This window comes from Thalassophryne amazonica, chromosome 1 (genome assembly GCF_902500255.1).
Source record: "Thalassophryne amazonica chromosome 1, fThaAma1.1, whole genome shotgun sequence".
NCBI classification, from domain to species: Eukaryota; Metazoa; Chordata; class Actinopteri; order Batrachoidiformes; family Batrachoididae; genus Thalassophryne; species Thalassophryne amazonica.
Genome location: NC_047103.1, coordinates 3292407 through 3313417, shown reverse-complemented (window position 1 = coordinate 3313417; position 21011 = coordinate 3292407). Strand labels below are relative to the sequence as shown.

The 21011-nt window shown below is 43.7% G+C and overlaps 1 protein-coding gene across 1 annotated transcript in view; it reads left to right on the top strand.

The window, feature by feature from the left end:
* The window catches only part of LOC117522776 (melanoma receptor tyrosine-protein kinase-like), a 132840-nt gene extending 113205 nt beyond the window's left edge, over positions 1-19635 (top strand). Inside the window, 10 exon segments of the mRNA XM_034184204.1 lie at positions 50-172; positions 1500-1598; positions 5101-5286; positions 7762-7917; positions 10155-10230; positions 10440-10586; positions 10713-10810; positions 11082-11225; positions 16764-16857; positions 19279-19635. Of these exon segments, the coding sequence (XP_034040095.1) occupies positions 50-172; positions 1500-1598; positions 5101-5286; positions 7762-7917; positions 10155-10230; positions 10440-10586; positions 10713-10810; positions 11082-11225; positions 16764-16857; positions 19279-19631 (1476 nt within the window). The 3' untranslated portion in view covers positions 19632-19635.
* The last annotated feature ends 1376 nt before the right edge of the window (positions 19636-21011 follow it).

Here is a 21011-nt window from a genome sequence, read left to right as displayed (position 1 = left end):
TCCTTCAGCAGGTACTCTGTCTGATAACCTTGTGGTTCTTGTCTTGTAGCTGGTGGAACCATTGACTCCCAGCGGTGAAGCTCCTAATCAGGCGTTACTCAGGATCCTGAAGGAGACCGAGTTCAAGAAGATCCGGGTGCTAGGTTCTGGAGCCTTTGGGACTGTCTTCAAGGTACCAGTGTGCCACAAACTGATCTTTACACAACGTCTTCCTGCCACCACGATCTCCACCGGCCTGCACATAAATACAGCAAATCTAGGCTCGAGGCTCCCATGTGCCTTCTGAGAAAAAAATCTGGCGTGAAGCTGTTTTCCTGGTTGTTCTGTGCACTCTTTCTCCAGTCACAGCTGCAGAAGCCTGGCGCTCCTTCAGGGTTGTTTGTGTGTTTTGGTGGCTTCCCTCACTCGTCTCCTTCTTTCACTCTGTTTTTGAGAACTGTCTCCTCTGGACAGATTTACAGTGTTTCTTCATGACTGATGGAAATGTTCATGTGTTCAGTCCCTGACTGTCTTAACAACACTGGACCTATTTTTTTTTATACTAACTCTTCTGCATTCCATGTTTTTAGTTTGGATATTTTTATTTATGTCATCATGTCTTCATCCCTGTTTGTTTGTGAACAGCCTGGAGGCCACAATTTTTCATATATCATTATGTATTTTTTACTGATGATGTATATCCTTATTGGCAAGAACTGATTCAATTTTCAAGGTCATAGGTAAAAGGTCAAAGTCAGAAAAAATGTGGAAAATTGGAATAATCCCTATCTTTAACATTGAACGAATTTTCAAAAATTCATAGTGCTGTCAAAAAAGGTCAAATTTCTTTCAGATTTGAGAATGTTATGTAGGATGGTATCATTTATTGACTGACAAAGGTTGACCCAGATCTGATCCAGATTGTGGATTTTGTGGACATTTGAATTTAGTATTGAAAAGCCCATTTGGTGTCCATTAATACATTTACATTTGTTATATGTCAATCAAAAGTGCCTCAATCGCTCTCATTTGTGTCAGTGAGGTACAAACTGGCACTCTGAATGAACACACTAAGTTTGATCTGCATCTGAGTCGTATTGCTGATTCAGCGCATATTTGATTTTACCATTGAAAAGCCCTTTTGAGCTATATTTTGTATTATATTTTAGCTTATGAAAAGCCACTTCTAACAGGACTTTGTGGAATTGAAAACTAGTGTGGCTGGAGGTTTGCGCTGTTTGAGCACGATGCTCTAGTATAAAGACTAAAGTTTAAAGATAAAAACTTAAATTTGAACATGGAGAAGCATAAACTGAATTTTTTTTTTTAATTATTATTTTTGTAGTTTATTTTACGGAGGAAAAAAAATCTAAATGTGTAAAATCTCAGAATTCTGTATATAATTTATAGAAATGTTTTTTTTTCCTCTTTGTTATTTCACTAAAAGCTCAAATTTGAAATCATCATCACTGTTGCATCATTTTAACCTTTGCTCTTTGTTTGTTTGTTTGTGTCTGAAGGGTCTGTGGATCCCTGAAGGAGAGAACGTGAGGATTCCTGTGGCCATCAAAGTTCTCCGCGAGGCCACATCACCAAAAGCCAACAAAGAAATCCTGGATGTAAAGTCCTTAATTTTCTTAGACTTTTTTCTCTTTTTTCATCACATATTCTCACGTTTGCCTTTGTTCTTATTCTCTTTGTCCTCTGGTTGTAGTTGTTTGTTAAATAGATCGACTCCTAAATACGTTCGTATCCACATAAGTGACTGACGTAGCTACAGCTAGCAGTCTAGCTAGTGGCTCCTCAACTCTAGAGTGCCTTGATAGAGAGAGTGGTGACATGACGAGCCAGAAAAAACACCCCGGTCATGTGACTCCTGGTGCCATCTTGGGTTCAAAATAGTGTTCACTGTTAATGTGTCTGCATGTAAATCCAACTATTTTATTTATTCGCTGAAAATGCCGGATTTCTGTGCATTTGGAGGCACAAATAGACACAACAAGGCTTCAAGATGTACAGATTCACTTCAGATCTGAACAGAGGAAACATTTGTGAAAATAAAGTCAGCGTGTGGGATGGAAGAGACTTCATCATCAAAGCTTTGAGAGGTAAATTTATTGTTCAGTCCCATGTCCAGTAAAACTCACCTAAACTGTCATCGTATAAACCAGCAGTGGTGGGCACAGATAACCAAAAAATTAACTTCGATAACAGATAATCAGATAACTGTAAAGTTATCTTTGATAAAGATAAAACAATAAACCACCCAAATATGTATCGGAAGTTACAGCTAACTGATAAATTCCAGTATTGTCTCTGGTACATTTGCACTAACAAACTGAATTTGAGTTTTAACACCACTATCACTTCTGGTAGCATCAAAAGCGACAACAGACCCAAACAATGAGCCCACACTTCTGTCTTTGAACATCCTGCCCCCTGCTGGAAGCACTTGTTTACTACAAGGCTTCCAGCACAGAAGCAAGCTGAGAGCAGCCATAAAGCCCAGCTCGCTACCCAATCACAACGCTCCGGTCAGGCGGAGGTCTTTGAAAATAAAGCAGTGCTGACTTATGGTTTTGATTTATAAATAACATTAATACCGATAGAATAACTCCATTAATGTCAATTCTGTCATTTGTACAAAGTTAAAATATAACATATATCTTTTAATGTTGAATAACAATAGTTCTCCTTTGCCTGCAGAGGATAGAGCAGTTTCTTCTTAAAGCAGCTCTTCTCTGTTTTGCAGAGGGTAGAACTACATCAGCTACAAAACATTTAACAGACAGGTGCTCAACTGATTTTAAGTTTTATAAATATTTGTAGCTGTTCAGCTTTATTTACCACGTTATCGGTCTAAAAATGATCCGACAAAAATTTATAAATTTGATAATGAAAACATCCCACATCACGGCTGTGATTTGACACTTTTCTGCTTTCAATCCTTCGTCTGCCATCATATTATAACAGTTTTTATAGCGCACACGCTGATTACAAATGGATCAGAAAAGTCCGCAAATTTACAGCATGAAGTCAGTAAAAGAGGAAACTGTTCAGTTTAACTTTGATTTGTAGGTGATGATAGTAGAAAGAAAAGCTTGTTGAAGGTCTGATTAGTCCAGAATAAAGCAAAATCCAGAGACAGAGAACTTTAAAACTGTCACGCACGTCATTTCATGAAACAGAGTTACAGAGCAGCAGCTGCATAAATCAGGCTTTAAATTAATTAAGTCATCATAAATTGTAAATTTGATAGCTTAACTTTTTTATATTTATTTTCATAGCATCTGCAGCTGAATGTGTTCCTGTACGTGGTTAAATGATTTTAAAAAATGTTGAAAACATTAAAGCTTCATTCAGTAGTTCAGCACAGTTGGAACCAAAATGGCGCCATGTTCTGAGTTGACGTCACTCTCTGAATTAAGGTACTCTACTGAAACTGGCGTGTCCAGCTATGTGCCGTGTGAGCACATAGCTAGCTACAGCTACCTATGTCCTGTGTTTGCACTGCTAGCTGCTAGTTAGCTTGCGTTTAGCTTGGGAATAAACTTTTTTTGTACTTGTGAGTAAATGTAATAGCAACATCCAGCTAATGGTTGTGAAGGATGATTAGCAGCATGCTAACAACAACTTGTTAAATCCTCCAGTTCTTATTGTAATTTACTGTCACTTACAAAGAACAAAATCGATATCCGGTTGTTAAGCTCTGACGTAACACATCACATGATAAATCTGTTTCCAGATCCAAAGACCTGCAAGTTTACAATCAAAGTTACGTCTGTATGATCCTTTTAAGGATCTACAGTTTAAGTTTAGTTTGTGTTTACAGTGTGTGCAAACGTCTGTCCCTCCCTTCTCCACCTCCGTTAACCGCATTCGTCTGTTTCACTTAAGAAAGCTTTTTTCTTTTACTTTATATATTTTATTGTGCACAGGTAAAATATACATGTCTGTTTGTTAATAAAAACATAAATTTTTTTCATAATTTAGAGTGATTTGGGGATGTTTTACAAGGCTGGAATGGATTAAAATTATTTGAGTTATTTTCAATGAAATATGAGCAGGTTGTCTTACGAGATTGGTCACGGAACAAATTAAACTCGTAAATCAAGGTTCCACTGTACTACTGAAATGTCATTTTTTATGCTTTTCATGAGACCTTGAAAACTTGTTAAAACAAATATTACCGATGATCCGTGTCTGCTACGTTTAACCTGCATGGAATTTAATAAACGCAAACTGAATTTCAGACATCTTATATATATGTTACTCTGGAACAAAGAGGACAAACAGTGTTGTAAAGGACAAGAAACAGGACTTTAAAGAACAAACTTCACTTTCCTCCAGAAAGACATGATCAGGAAGCGATTGTAGCTCACAGCAGCTCCCACTGAAAATAATGGAGAAACGACCTGAACTTCTGGTATTTTTACATAAAACAAACACAATAACAACATCTAAAAACCCAGTTAATATATCCAGGAGAGTTTTAGGCACAATATACAAAGAGTTTTATGTTGTGATGTTAATGGTGTTGTCCATGTGCAGCCTGATCAGAGCGTCTCAGTGCAGTTCTCAATGTTAATGACAGCGCGCCTTTTTGTTTGGACCCGGAAGTTGAAAGTCACATGATGCGTTATGTCACACTTAACAACCGGATATTCTTCAGTTTGAATTTATTGAAAGTCACACTGAAAACCAGGCTGGTGTCCCCAGAGACGCAGCTCACACAGGGACTCCATCTTCTGAAAGAGCCCAAACATGGCCAACAAGTGGCCTTGATACAGGCCAGTGTAGGCGGTGCAGTGGGTGGGTTTTAGTCTCACAATCCTAATCTTACTGGCTCCCCACAGACAAGGGGAGCCCTCCCTTTATCTGATGCCAGTGCATGCATGATGGAAGTGAAACTTAACTCTTCTGTTAAAACTTTGAACCAGTTAGTACCAGGATTCCAGGCACTTCTAATCAAATAACAAAAGCAAATGCTTCATAACTAACATAAAATAATAAAATAAAGAATTAGCACAGATATTATCTAAGAAACTCATAAGAACAAATGACAGTGTGATAATGGTTCCGCGTGGGTTAGCTGTGGCTAAAGGACTTTGTGGTCTGCAGGAAGCCTACGTGATGGCGAGCGTGGATCATCCTCACGTGTGTCGTTTGCTGGGAATCTGCCTGACCTCCTCGGTCCAGCTGGTGACCCAGCTGATGCCGTTCGGCTGCCTGCTGGACTTCGTGCGAGACCACCGACAACATGTCGGGTCCCAGTGGCTGCTCAACTGGTGTGTCCAGATCGCCAAGGTGAGGTTGGTCTGCAGACTGCCGCTAATCTTTACCCCCTGAGGCCTTCAGAAAAGATCAGAGCAAAATGACATAGGTGAAAGGTCATGAAAAATATAGTCATAAAAACACGTTTTCCAGAAACCAGTGGAGAGGATCCAAAGCTGATAATGATCAGCACATCATCATCATGATGTGACATCTCGACCTAACCAACCAAAGGTCAAGATGTCACTGCGGGAACTCCATGGAAAAATGACAAAGACAGAAAGTGTGTACCGTCTGCGTCGAACATGTACGGTCTGCGTCGAACTTGTACGGTCTGCGTCGAAAGTGTACGGTCTGCGTCGAACGTGTACGGTCCGTGTTGACCGTGTGCAGTCTGGGTTGAACGTGTACGGTCTGTGTCGAGCGTGTATGGTCTGTGTCGAGCGTGTATGGTCTGTGTCGAATGTGTACGGTCTGTGTCGAACGTGTACCGTCTGCGTTGAACGTGTACGGTCTGTGTCGAACGTGTACCGTCTGCGTTGAACGTGTACCGTCTGCGTCGAACGTGTACGGTCCGCGTCGAACGTGTACGGTCCGTGTCGACCGTGTGCAGTCTGGGTTGAACGTGTACGGTCTGTGTCGAGCGTGTATGGTCTGTGTCGAATGTGTACGGTCTGTGTCGAACGTGTACCGTCTGCGTTGAACGTGTACCGTCTGCGTTGAACGTGTACGGTCTGCGTCGAACGTGTACGGTCCGCGTCGAACGTGTACGGTCCGTGTCGACCGTGTGCAGTCTGAGTTGAACGTGTACGGTCTGTGTCGAACGTGTACGGTCTGTGTCGAACGTGTACGGTCCGTGTCGAACGTGTACGGTCCGTGTTGACCATGTGCAGTCTGGGTTGAACGTGTACGGTCTGTGTCGAGCGTGTACGGTCTGTGTCGAATGTGTACGGTTTGTGTCGAACGTGTACCGTCTGCGTCGAACGTGTACCGTCTGCGTCGAACGTGTACGGTCTGCGTCGAACGTGTACGGTCCGCGTCGAACGTGTACGGTCCGTGTCGACCGTGTGCAGTCTGAGTCGAACGTGTACGGTCTGTGTCGAACGTGTACGGTCTGTGTCGAATGTGTACGGTCTGTGTCGAACGTGTACCGTCTGTGTCGAACGTGTACGGTCTGCGTCGAACGTGTACGGTCTGCGTCGAACGTGTACGGTCTGTGTCGACCGTGTGCAGTCTGAGTTGAACGTGTATTGTCTGTGTCGAACGTGTACGGTCTGTGTCGAATGTGTATGGTCTGTGTTGAACATGTATGGTCTGTGTCGAATGTGTACAGTCTGTGTCGAACGTGTACGGTCTGTGTCGAACGTGTACGGTCCGCGTCGAACGTGTACGGTCTGTGTCGAACGTGTACGGTCTGTGTCGAATGTGTACAGTCTGGGTCGAATGTGTACGGTCTGCGTCGAATGTGTACGGTCTGTGTCGAATGTGTACGGTCTGTGTCGAATGTGTACGGTCTGGGTCGAATGTGTACGGTCTGTGTCGAATGTGTACGGTCTGTGTCGAATGTGTACGGTCTGGGTCGAATGTGTACGGTCTGGGTCGAATGTGTACGGTCTGCGTCGAATGTGTACGGTCTGCGTCGAATGTGTACGGTCTGGGTCGAATGTGTACGGTCTGGGTCAAGTGTGTCTATTCTCTTTACCTCCATGAAGACTTGCTAACAGATGGTCCGCTCATTAGCTGGTAAACTTTCAGTCTGTGTTTTTTTTTTCCGTTGTTGTTTAGATATTTATGGAGTATGTTCATGTCCGACTTGGTTTTTCTAATTGTGTTTTTAGCTTCCTGGTTTGTAATGAATGTGATACGCGATCCAGAGCGATTGTCTTGGAAACAGTCTGATGTGGGAAAATATCAGACTGTAAATCAGCCAATCAGAGCGCGCGCAGCATCGCAGCTCTGTAATAATCATTTTTATTTTTAATTTTCAGTGCCGACATGATGGTTTCTCTGTGTTTGTGATGCCTGAGTGATGTCGGCTGAATTGGGACTCGATGTTCAGGATGGTCCTCCACATGTGTTCACTGACTGCAGGCACATGAATTAAAGTTCATGTCGTTGACTCCGTGTGGCTGAAGACACTGTAATCTGAGATAATCTGACTTCATGTTTTCAGAGTGAAGTTGCATGTGAAATAAAAAAAATAAAAAAAGACCTTGGGAACTAATTTGTGGGTTAAATTTGATCAGATCAGATGGTTCAGAACTTCTGAGGTCAAAGTCTGAGAAATCAGACCAGCAACCTTCACTCTCAGGCTTTATCCCGCTAAGCTCCGGCTCTGCGTTTGCTGGAGGCGTCGGTTTTGTCTGGCTGGGATTCTCTAATCCTACAGAGACCCATTAGCTGGTTTTCTGTTCAGGCGCCTCAGGCAGCTTTGATCCTTCAGGCTCCACTTTGTTTGACTTGATTCTTAAATGTTGAGAAAATAAGAATGGTCCCGTGTGTGTGCAGGGTATGAACTACCTGGAGGAACATCACCTGGTGCATCGAGACCTGGCGGCCAGGAACGTCCTGGTCAAGACTCCTCAACACGTCAAGATCACCGACTTCGGCCTGGCCAAGCTTCTAACCGCCGATGAGAAAGAATATCATGCAGATGGAGGAAAGGTGAACCAAATACCACCTGAAATATTTGATCTCACTGTTACCCTGGAGGAGGCATGAAAACAGGAACTTTGTTCAAGAAAGTGGATGTTTGCAGGTGTTACAGGAGAATGTTAGTTTGTTTTTCATGTTTCTGGTGCCTCATTGTTGAGAAGCTCGAGAACATGCCCGCGTGGTTCTGTACTGTGACATGCTGCACGTGCACACGCTCCCAGACCAGACCTGCAGGTCCCTCAGGCTTAATGTGCAACAGGTAGATCAGGTTTCCATTCCTGGTCACACTGTGTCCAGTGTTGTCATGTAACAAAGTAGAAATACTTTGTTGCTGTACATAAGTAGAATTTTGATGTATCTGTACTTTACTTTGTTATTTACATTTCTGGCAACTTTCACTTTTACTCCACTACATTTCCTCAATAAAATGTTTACTTTTACTCTGATACATTTCCCTTAACCATCTTCGTTACTTGTTACTACAAAATAAAAGTAGAAGAAATTTGATTGATCAGTGCCTGTTTGCAGAGGTGAAAGTCAGCCGGAGAGCAGAGATACAGTCCTCTGCAGCCGGAGAGCAGAGATACAGTCCTCTGCAGCCGGAGAGCAGAGATACAGTCCTCTGCAGCCGGAGTGCAGAGATACAGTCCTCTGCAGCCGGAGTGCAGAGATACAGTCCTCTGCAGCCGGAGTGAAGAGATACAGTCCTCTGCAGCCGGAGTGCAGAGATACAGTCCTCTGCAGCCGGAGTGCAGAGATACAGTCCTCTGCAGCCGGAGTGCAGAGATACAGTCCTCTGCAGCCGGAGTGCAGAGATACAGTCCTCTGCAGCCGGAGTGAAGAGATACAGTCCTCTGCAGCCGGAGTGCAGAGATACAGTCCTCTGCAGCCGGAGAGCAGAGATACAGTCCTCTGCAGCCGGAGTGAAGAGATACAGTCCTCTGCAGCCGGAGTGCAGAGATACAGTCCTCTGCAGCCGGAGTGAAGAGATACAGTCCTCTGCAGCCGGAGTGCAGAGATACAGTCCTCTGCAGCCGGAGTGCAGAGATACAGTCCTCTGCAGCCGGAGTGCAGAGATACAGTCCTCTGCAGCCGGAGTGAAGAGATACAGTCCTCTGCAGCCGGAGTGCAGAGATACAGTCCTCTGCAGCCGGAGTGCAGCGCCTTCCAGCCCTGCCGCATCAAGCGCCGTGTTTGACATAAAACAAGTTTTAAAGACAAAAACTAAAAGATGACAGGTTGAATCTGCGTCCCGCTGAGGAAGAGGAGACTGTGGAGGATAAAAACCATCTGCGCTTTGGACTCCAAATGTGCACACGCTGACGCACACACACACACATGTGCACGGATCGGCTCCCGCTGGAGTCCAGCGCACATATCTGAGTTAACACACACTTAAGGGGAAAACTTCAGCACCGACAAACTGGCCGGTGTGTCTGTTTCATTTTATTTTATTTGAAATGTTCGCGGAGAAGCAGTGTATAAAAGCGGCGCTGCATTTTGGATTCGAGAGCCCAAAGAGTGCTGTGTTTGGTTGCTTTGCAGTGGTTGGTGGTGGTGACACTTGCATTGTTTGTTTGTTTGTTTTTCCTTTAATTAGGCAGAACTGCGTAGCTATAAATGACTGTTCTATATGACAAGAGTCTGGCTGCTGTGTTTAACAGAAAAGTGTGTGTGGGTCCTCAGAAAAAGAACAGCTTTATTTACAGCTACATCCATCCACCTGTAGCTCACTCATCCCGTCACCAACACCAACTGCTCCTCCAGAGGCGGATCCAGACTTTTACAGGGGCTGAGGCCCCCTCCTGGTTTCTCCAGACACCACACTGACTTTATGTTCGTGTCGCTGTTTCACCCTCCACTCGTTTTGGATTTTACTTTTACTTAAAATACATTTTATATGAGAAATTTACTTTTGATTCTTAAGTACAGTAAATGTCAGATACTTTAAGACTTTTACTCAAGTCATATTTTTAAAGTAAACTGTAACTTTTACCAATGTAATTTTATGGTAAGATACTCACTCAAGTATCAGTTTGAGGTACTTTATACAAGACTGCCTGTGTCCTTGTCCTTGGGTGACATATGGGGACCCAAAGTGATCTGGTAGAAAAAGAAGGTTGGATGTGTTTTGGCGTGTTGAAAGAAACTTGAAACATGAAGCTGTTTTAAATCATTTTCAGGAAGCCTGAGGACCTGCAGGTATGAGGTCTGAGCAACAGTTTGTCCTTCTCTGCTCTCTGCAGGTTCCCATTAAGTGGATGGCGTTAGAGTCCATCCTGCAGTGGACCTACACTCATCAGAGCGACGTCTGGAGCTATGGTCAGTAAACCAGCCTCAGAAGTCTTTACAACCACTGGTTTTAGGTTTTAACATTTTTTTATTTTGAGATATTTTCTCTTCATCCTATTTGAAGCTCTTTCAGTTGCGTGTGGCTTTTATCGCTCTGTGATGCACTTTGAATGAAGTCATAAACTGAACTCTGTCCAGAAGCTGCCACTCTCCTCTTTAGCGCCCCCTCTGGTCTGCAGGTGTGACGGTGTGGGAGCTGATGACCTTTGGGTCCAAGCCCTATGACGGCATCCCAGCCAGCGAGATCGCCTCGGTGCTGGAGCGGGGAGACCGGCTGCCTCAGCCACCCATCTGCACCATCGATGTCTACATGATCATGGTCAAATGTAATCCGCCAACTCTAAATCTTGATGTGTAGACAATTACTGACACCTATTGGTGGAATGAAGATCACAGGAAATAAAACTAAAATAATAATAATAATAATAATAATAAAAACCCTGTCTTTTCAGGTTGGATGATTGACCCGTCCAGTCGTCCGAGATTCAGAGAGCTGATTGCAGAGTTTTCTGTCATGGCCAGAGACCCGTCCAGATACCTGGTCCTTCAGGTACAACATGTGAGGTTCCGGTTCTGTGACTGATACTCGTAGGTCTCTGGGTCAGGCCTTAAACACGTGAAACCGCTGCACCTAGAAAGACATTTCAATAAAACACCACAAACTCTTCTCATATTTATGATCCACTTTTCGTTGTTACTGAATAATGTCAATCAAGTTTAACACAGGAAGAAACCCCGCCCACAGAGCTGCCAGTCAGCACACTGGGCTCCTCCCCTCTGGTCTTTGACGTCTCCTGGATGTTTTTCTCTTTGTGTCCCAGGAAGACGCGTCGTCTCCCACTGATGCACGCTTTTTCTCTCGCATGCTGAGTATCGATGACACGGACGACGTCGTCGACGCTGAAGAATACTTACAACCATATAAAGGACACAGTAACCATGACAACCAGTCCTGCTGTAGAACGGTAGGTAGAAACAGAACTGGTGTCTGCTCACCCAGAAGCTCCGCCCCTTTCATCACACAGCACATTGAATCATGATAAACTGTCTGCGCTGACCTTGTGATGACTTTGACCTTTAGGGTGCCGCTTTGGGGGTCAGTGAGGTTTTACTTTATTTTATTTGCAGCACCTCTGTTGGCCACTGCTACAGAGTGGCAGCATCATTATCTCACCCGACTGCAACATTTTTTTTCAGAAAGTTCTGTCGTTTGGATTGATCAATTCATCGATAACTCTTCCTGATCATCTGTCTGTCTGTTAACATTGTTAACATTCTGTCACTGTTGAGGTGGTTGTGAGCTAAATTACAGCAGGAACAGTAAAAGGAAGTAGAACAAATAAAAGGCTAAAGTTTGGCTCTTTGTGTCCTCATCTGCCCCCTGGTGGCCGAACTATTATATATATATATATATATATATATATATATATATATATATATATATATATATATATATATATATATACACACACTCAACAAAAATATAAACGCAACACTTTTGGTTTTGCTCCCATTTTGTATGAGATGAACTCAAAGATCTAAAACTTTTTCCACATACACAATATCACCATTTCCCTCAAATATTGTTCACAAACCAGTCTAAATCTGTGATAGTGAGCACTTCTCCTTTGCTGAAATAATCCATCCCACCTCACAGGTGTGCCATATCAAGATGCTGATTAGACACCATGATTAGTGCACAGGTGTGCCTTAGACTGCCCACAATAAAAGGCCACTCTAAAAGGTGCAGTTTTATCACACAGCACAATGCCACAGACGTCACAAGATTTGAGGGAGCGTGCAATTGGCATGCTGACAGCAGGAATGTCAACCAGAGCTGTTGCTCATGTATTGAATGTTCATTTCTCTACCATAAGCCGTCTCCAAAGGCATTTCAGAGAATTTGGCAGTACATCCAACCAGCCTCACAACCGCAGACCACGTGTAACCACACCAGCCCAGGACCTCCACATCCAGCATGTTCACCTCCAAGATCGTCTGAGACCAGCCACTCGGACAGCTGCTGGAACAATCGGTTTGCATAACCAAAGAATTTCTGCACAAACTGTCAGAAACCGTCTCAGGGAAGCTCATCTGCATGCTCGTCGTCCTCATAGGGGTCTTGACCTGACTCCAGTTCGTCGTCGTAACCGACTTGAGTGGGCAAATGCTCACATTCGCTGGCGTTTGGCACGTTGGAGAGGTGTTCTCTTCACGGATGAATCCCAGTTCACACTGTCCAGGGCAGATGGCAGACAGCGTGTGGCGTCGTGTGAGTGAGCGGTTTTCTGATGTCAATGTTGTGGATCGAGTGGCCCATGGTGGCGGTGGGGTTATGGTATGGGCAGGCGTCTGTTATGGACGAAGAACACAGATGCATTTTATTGATGGCATTTTGAATGCACAGAGATACCGTGACGAGATCCTGAGGCCCATTGTTGTGCCATACATCCAAGAACATCACCTCATGTTGCAGCAGGATAATGCACAGCCCCATGTTGCAAGGATCTGTACACAATTCTTGGAAGCTGAAAATGTCCCAGTTCTTGCATGGCCGGCATACTCACCGGACATGTCACCCATTGAGCATGTTTGGGATGCTCTGGACCGGCGTATACGACAGCGTGTACCAGTTCCAGCCAATATCCAGCAACTTCGTACAGCCATTGAAGAGGAGTGAACCAACATTCCACAGGCCACAATTGACAACCTGATCAACTCTATGTGAAGGAGATGTGTTGCACTGCATGAGGCAAATGGTGGTCACACCAGATACTGACTGGTATCCCCCCCCAATAAAACAAAACTGCACCTTTCAGAGTGGCCTTTTATTGTGGGCAGTCTAAGGCACACCTGTGCACTAATCATGGTGTCTAATCAGCATCTTGATATGGCACACCTGTGAGGTGGGATGGATTATCTCAGCAAAGGAGAAGTGCTCACTATCACAGATTTAGACTGGTTTGTGAACAATATTTGAGGGAAATGGTGATATTGTGTATGTGGAAAAGTTTTAGATCTTTGAGTTCATCTCATACAAAATGGGAGCAAAACCAAAAGTGTTGCGTTTATATTTTTGTTGAGTGTATATAAATGTTTTTTTTCATGCGCTACACTTAAAGATCTAAAACATTTTCTATCTACACAAAAGACCGATTTCTCTCAAATATTGTTCACAAACCAGTCTAAATCTGTGATAGTGAGCACTTCTCCTTTGCTGAGATAATCCATCCCACCTCACAGGTGTGGCAGATCAAGATGCCGATTTAACAGCATGATTACTGCACAGGTGTGCCTTAGGCTGGCCACAATAAAAGGCCACTCTGAAATGTGCAGTTTTGCTTTATTGGGGGGGGGGTCAGAAAATCATTCAGTATCTGGATGTGACCATCATTTGCTTCATGTAGTGCAACACATCTTCACATACAGTTGATCAGCAGCCAGACGCTATTGAATGTGAGCATTTGTCCACTCAAGTCGGTTACAACAACGAACTGCAGTCAGGTCGAGACCCCGATGAGGATGACGAGCAGCAGATGAGCTTCCCTGAGATGGTTTCTGACCGTTTGTGCAGAAATTCTTTGGTTCTGCAAACCGATTGTTGCAGCAGCTGTCCATGTGGCTGGTCTGAGACCATCTTGGAGGTGAACATGCTGGATGTGGAGGTCTTGGGCTGGTCTGGTCACACGTGGTCTGTGGTTATGAGGCCGGTTGGAGGTATTGCTTATGGCTTATGGTGGAGAAATGAACATTCTGTTCATGGGCAACAGCTCTGCTGGACATTCCTGCAGTCAGCATGCCCACTGCACGCTCCCTCAAAACCTGTGACACCTGTGACATTGTACTGTGTGATAAAACATGTCATTGGGGCCTTTTATTGTGGCCAGCCTAAGGCACACCTGTGCAATAATCATGCTGTCTAATGAGCATCTTGATCTGCCACAACTGTGAGGTGGGATGGATTATCTGGGCAAAGGAGAAGTGCTCACTAACACACATTTAGACAGATTTGTCAACAATATTTAAGAGAAATCAGTCTTTAGTGTAAATAGAAAGTGTTTTAGATCTTTGAGCTCAGATCATGAAAAATAGGAGCAAAAACAAAAGTGTTGTGTTTATACTTTTGTTCAGTGTAGGCAGTGGAGGGCACAGTTCCAATAATATGATTATCAAAGATAATATTTTCATTATTGGATTATCTTTTTAGATAACTTTAAAAACCAATATTAGACTAATTATCTTCCGGTAAATTTTCATCCGATAATTTTTAGACTATTAACATAGTAAACAGATACAAACATTTTTAAAATTTAAAATCAGTTGAGCACCTACCTGTTAAAAGTTTCATAGCAGATGTGTAGTTCTACCCTCTGCAAACAGAAGAGAGCTGTTTCTAGAAGAAACCGCTCTATCCTCTGCAGGCAGAGGAGAGCTGGTCACAAAAAAAAAAATTATTTCTTTTAACTCCATACTGATACGCTGGCAATATCACCCAAGTCATCCAGAGGCATACATTTTTAACTTATGGTTCAAATTTTAACCAAACTAATTTTGGACAGCTTGTTTAACATTACTGTCACGTCTGAAGTTTTATAAAGTGAAAATATCAGATATATGTTTCTTAGTTTTAAAGTAATGCGCTAATTTTTAAGGTTTTAGTGTGGACATGTTGTGCCCAGCAGTGCATTATGGGTATGATAGGGTAATCTCAGCGCGTTCACGACAGGACAAATGCATTTCAGACACTCTGTACAGGCTCCACGGACAACAGTATTAAACTCTAGTGCCTAAAACTCTCGTGAATATATTCTCTGGGTTTATAGACGTTGTTATTGTGTTTGCATTTGTTAAATTCCACACATCTTAAATGTAGCAGACACGGATTATCTGGAACTTTGTTTTGGTAAGTTTTCACGGTCTATACTGCCATCTACTGGCCAGTAGTGTTCATGGCAGTATTTGCCCTGAAGCTAGGCTGATATTTTCAATCACTGTACTCAGTTTCAGCTCAAACTGTACCACAGAACCGCACAGTGTAAAAGTTCAGAGCACACGATTTATGTTCTCACACACGTGCGTTCAAAACCACACGTCGGACTCATGTTTCCAGAAGCAAAACGTAAACAGAAGCTTTTTTTCAAACTTAATTTACAAAAACTCGATGGGAGACATCAAAGTTTAAAAACAAAACAACAAAAAAGCATTACAAGACAGGTCTGCGGTATTTGCACAGGCACAGTGCGAGAGGTTGGATGCTTGTAGCTCTTCAGCAGCAGGATACCCTCACGCCGGCCAACCAGAGTAATATTAAACAGGTTTGATTTTTATCTGACCATACGATCGGCGATCAGGAGGTGGTCGTGAGAGGTTAAACGCAGTTTGTTACTCCATGTACACTAAACGATGCAGGACGCGTGATTAACCTGAAACTTGGTCCAAAAAATTCCCGTACAAATGAAAAATCATCTGAAAAAGGGCCAAAAGTCGCACAGTGTAAACCCAGCTTAAGTACTGAACGTCTGGCACCAGTAGATCATGACAGTATACTATTATTTATTTATTACACAGGTTATATCAGATGGTTATCTAATTACAACTTGGATTTTTTTTTTTTTTTACAAAATGAAAAAATTGTATATTTTACAAAACCACATTTATCTGTAAACACCAACACACGACACACGTCACATTAATGTGTTGGTTTACATAATGAATGAGTCAAACCAATCAGTGTTAGCCGAGGCACATTTTACCCAGAATCCTTTGTGATCTGTCTGTGTTTGTTACAGAACTTCAGAATTAGTGCATTATTCAACATTAACATATGTTATATTTTAACTTTGTACAAATGACAGAATTGACAGTTATTCTATCAGTATTCATTTTATTTATACACCAAACCATAACTCAGCATTGTTTTATTTTCCAAGACCTCCTCCGCCTCACGGCATCATTGTGATTGAGCAGAGTTGAGCTTCATAGCTCTCCTCAGCTTGCGTCTGTGTTGGAAGCCATGTAGTAAACAGGAGCTTCCAGCAGGGGGCAGGATGCCCAAAGACAGACGTGCTGACTCATTGTTTGGGTCTGTCGCCCCTTTTAATGCTTCCAAAAGCAATCGTGGTGTTAAAACTCAAAATCAGCTTGTTAGTAGTTGTAAGTGAACCAGAGACAATACTGGAATTTATCGGTTATTGGTAACTTCCGATACATTTTTGGGTGGTTTATCGGTTTAACTTTATCAAAGATTACTTTGCAGTTATCTGATTATCTGTTATCGAAGTTCATTTTTTGGTTATCTGTGCCCACCACTGAGTGTAGATAAAATAGTTTGTGTTTTTGTCATAAAGTTGACTTTATGATGTATTCAGCAAAGATCTGAGCTGTGTGATGAGAAGGTTGCCAGTTTGATCCTCAGTCCATATGCACGTCTGTCATGATGATCGCCGAAGTTCCCTTGAGCAAAGCGAGGTGATGCTGTCAGTGAAACTTTGTCTCTGTCTCAGAACGGTTTTCCAGTCCGAGAAAACAGCGTGGTCCTGCGTTACATCAGCGACCCGACTCACAACACGCTGGATAATGAAGAACTCGCCACATCAGGTACGAGTCTGAGTGGCTCGAGAGCACTTTGGCAGCTGCAGTTCACCGACACACCTGAGAATCATTCATAAATCAAATAACTGGAATGAACTCAGACTAAGACTCACTTTATTGTCACTCGACCCTTACAGGCAGAATGAAATGCAGTTTCTCCAGGTCTTGGTGTAGTTAACTAAGACTAGTGACAATTTAACCTAACCTTAATCTAAACTTTTACATTGTACAAAGTACAATCTGCTCACCTCTGTGGCCATAGAATATATATATACAGGGCACAGGGTCGGCAGCAGCAGCAGCGTTAGAGTATGAAGAAGGTGACAATGTGCATGTAGTGCAATGTTCACAGTTTGGTGGTGGATGTTGAACTGTTCAACAGTCTGACAGCATTCGGTAGAAGCTGTTTTTCAGTCTGGATGTTTTTGCCCGGATGCTGCACAGCCTCCTTCCAGAGGGAAGGGGTGTGAACAGACTGTGCGCAGGGTGGGTGGAGTCTCGGAGGATGCAGGTGACTTTGTCTCTACATCTGGAGATGTAGATGTCCTCAATGGGCGGTAAGCTGCATCCGATGGTCCTCTGTGCAGACTTCACCACCCGCTGCAGCGCTTTCTTCTCCGCCACCATACCACACAGGGAGACAGCAGGACAGGACACGCTCCACTGCACAGCTGTAGAAGGTCCTGAGGACCTTGGTGTTCAGTCCAGCCTTTCAAAATTTCCTCAAACAATAGAGGCATTGGTGGGCTTTCTTGATGACAGCCGCGGTGTTGGTGTGCCAGGTGAGAGTGTTGGAGAGGTGGACTCCAAGATACCTGATGGAGGAGACGATCTCCACCATTGCTCTGTTGATGTAGAGGGGGGAGGAGGTGGTGGGGGCTGACCTGCGGAAGTCAACAACTATCTTCTTGGTCTTCTGGGTGTTGAGGATGAGGTTGTTGTCTCCGCACCACCGTGTCAGGTTCTCCACTTCTCGCCTGTACGCTGTCTCGTCCCCTTGGCTAATGAGCCCGATCACTGCTGTATCATCTGCAAACTTAACACGAAGATTTTTCTCATGCTGGGCTCTACAGTCGAAGGTTATCAAGCACACAACCCTGGGGTGAGCCAGTGTTCAGGATGATGGTGGAGGATGAGGTGGTGTTGATCCTGACGCTCTGTGGCCTCCCAGTCAGGAAGTCCAGGATCCAGTTGCACAGTGCTGAGGGGGCTCCTAGTTCAGCCAGCTTGGACACCAGTTTCTGCAGGATGATAGAGTTAAACGCAGAATTGAAGTCCAGGAACAGCAGCCTCGCATAGGAGTCCTTGTTCTCTGTGTGGGAGAGGGCCTGATGCACCACGGTGGAGATGGCATCAGCTGTGGACCGGTTTTGCCTGTACGTGTACTGGTGCTCATCTACAGTCACATCTATGGTCTGCTTCAGGAGCCTCATCACCAGCCTCTCAAAGCACTTTGTGGTGATGGGGGTGAGTGCAACTTGCCTGTAGTTGTTGAGGCAGGATGGTGCAGAGGTCTTTGGCACAGGGATGATCCTTGATGTGTTGAGGCACGGCGGGACAGAGAGGTGTTGAATATATCCGCCAGAACCTCAGACAGCTGGTGTGCACAGTCTTTAAGGACCCTCCCTGGTATCCATCAGGGCCCGGGGCCTTTCGGGGGTTGATCCTCTGCAGCACGTTCCACACCTCAGCTGTAGTGATGTTGCTGACTGGGGGGTCTTTGGGGGAGGGAGGGACTTGGGAGGGGGTGGTGGTGTTGGACGCCTCAAAACGCACATAAAAGGCGTTCAGAGTGTCCGGGAGCGCTGAGTCTACAGAGCACTGTGCTACATTGTTTTTGTAGTCTGTGATGCATTTGATGCCCCTCCACATCCTGTGTTCATGTAGATGCACAGCCTCCTCCTCTGGTTTTACCGGAGTGCTGCTGGTCTCTGTCCGCACAGAAGAGTATCCGCTCGTGTAGCTCGAAGAAACTTAATGACTTTATTGTGGTGTTAGTGGGAATATTATAAATGATAAATCAATCAATCAATCAATTTTTTTATATAGCGCCAAATCACAACAAACAGTTGCCCCAAGGCGCTTTATATTGTAAGGCAAGGCCATACAATAATTATGTAAAACCCCAACGGTCAAAAACGACCCCCTGTAAATATTATAAACAAATTGTAACTTCACCTTAAACATGATTTTAATGTGCAAACTGTGATGAGTGATTGGCCGAGGCCGAGGCCACACCCACAGTAGGTAGACATGACAGAAAAACTAAAAATTAAAATTTAATTTTAAACTTTACGCAAGACATTTACAATTTTTTAAAAATGATCAGAGTTTAAAAAAACAGTTTGCAAAATAATCAGGAGATCAAACTTGATGGTGATTGATCAAAGAAGAATCAATTGAGATGTGATTGGTTTTGTTTTTCAGAGTACATCAACCAGAATATGATTGAAATGAGCTGCTGCAACCCATCAGAGGTTCTGAACCCGAACTACAAGAACCTGAAGTGTCCCTGGGGTGCTGAGGCCCTGCCCACCATCTTGGATGAACCAGAGACCACGTCCCCAGGTCCAGATGGACCTGAGTACCTCAACACAGCCTCCAGCTCACTGCCCCTCAATACCAGCAATAGTCTCAGCAACCTGGAATACCAAATTGACTTCCTGCCTCAGGCCACACCCCCTCCCACCACTTTACCCAGTGGCGGGCTGTTCCTGCCGGCGGCAGAGAACCTGGAGTATCTGGGACTGGATGCAGCGCTGCACACTCCCGTCCGCTAGGAGGCAGCAGCGCTCAGAAACAGGAACATTTGTGGAAGTGGACCAAATAAAACGGATTGAATTTAATAAATGTAGCAGAAGGGGGCGCCACACTGGAATATAACACATTTACAGGGATTCAAACCAACATCCTTAGGTTTCCTCTGAGCATTATGAAAACTGGCAGTAGCCAAACTGAATCAGATCCCATAAAGAACACAGTGCAGCGATGGGACCTGGTTAAACCAACGATCCCCTTTCAGTCCTGATAAGTGATGTCACAGAAAATGCTTCTGAAACTAAAATTTAAAAAGACTAAATATTAACACTTTTAACTTTTAATTGTGAATTTGTTCTTTGAGCCCAAAAATATGAGTGTTGCTGAAATAAAATCAAGATTTCACACTAACATGCTGGTGCTAAGCAAGGCACTAACAAGTGAAAGCTTACCACATTAGCTTGTTAATGAAACACGGGTACGTTGATAATATGCACATTTCACTAAAGCTAGAGAACTGATGAATGCTAATGTTAATGTTGGACAACCAGTAAAACACACATGCTAACAAGTGTAGTTTTCCAAGTGGTTTAGCATGCTAAAGCTAGTTAGCATGGATATGACCCTTTGTTCTCTGGTCACATGCAAGAACTAAACTCCTTGGATAACTGTGATTTATCAATGCTAACATAATTAACGTTACTGCATGTGACATATATTTGCTAGCAGCTAACGTACTGCAAGTTAACGTGTGAACAGGCTTACGTCTAAACATTGCTGCTGCAGATGCTAACGTCGCGAGGACAGATTCAAGAGTACTGAAAGTTGTCAATGCATGTTTTATACAGTCAGTTGCCCAGTTCCGGATCATTGCCAGTTCTGGATCACTGCTGTAGTTTTTGCGCCGCCGTTTCTTGTACTCAGCATGAATAAGCTAATACTTGGTAACAATGGAAAGATTGATGTTTTGTCTACAAACGACCACAAGCTCGACCGGATCCAGCCATCCTTTTGACCAGCAGAGGAATCAAAACATCCCGGTGTCTGCGGTGTGCGCGCTTTTTCTGACTCACTCATTCCTGCAAGTTTTAAAGTAACAATCTCTAAAACGTAGCAAAGGTGAGTTAGCCGTTCGGTGTTTTTGGTTGTAGAGTGGGAAAATACTTACTTGGATAGAAAATGTCAGTGTGTTATGTCTTGCTGTTTAATTGCTGCGCGCATTTATCTCCGACGTGAAAATTTGCTGGTTGTGGATCACTGAAGCAGCAGCCTCGTGTCTGTAGTTGTGATCCATGTGGACTTTGGGGGTCATTTCAACATCACGAATGGACATGAATGTGGGGGCTTTTATTTTTTAATTCGGGAGAAATCTCACCTCCACACTTAATTTTTTGCTCGTTAAA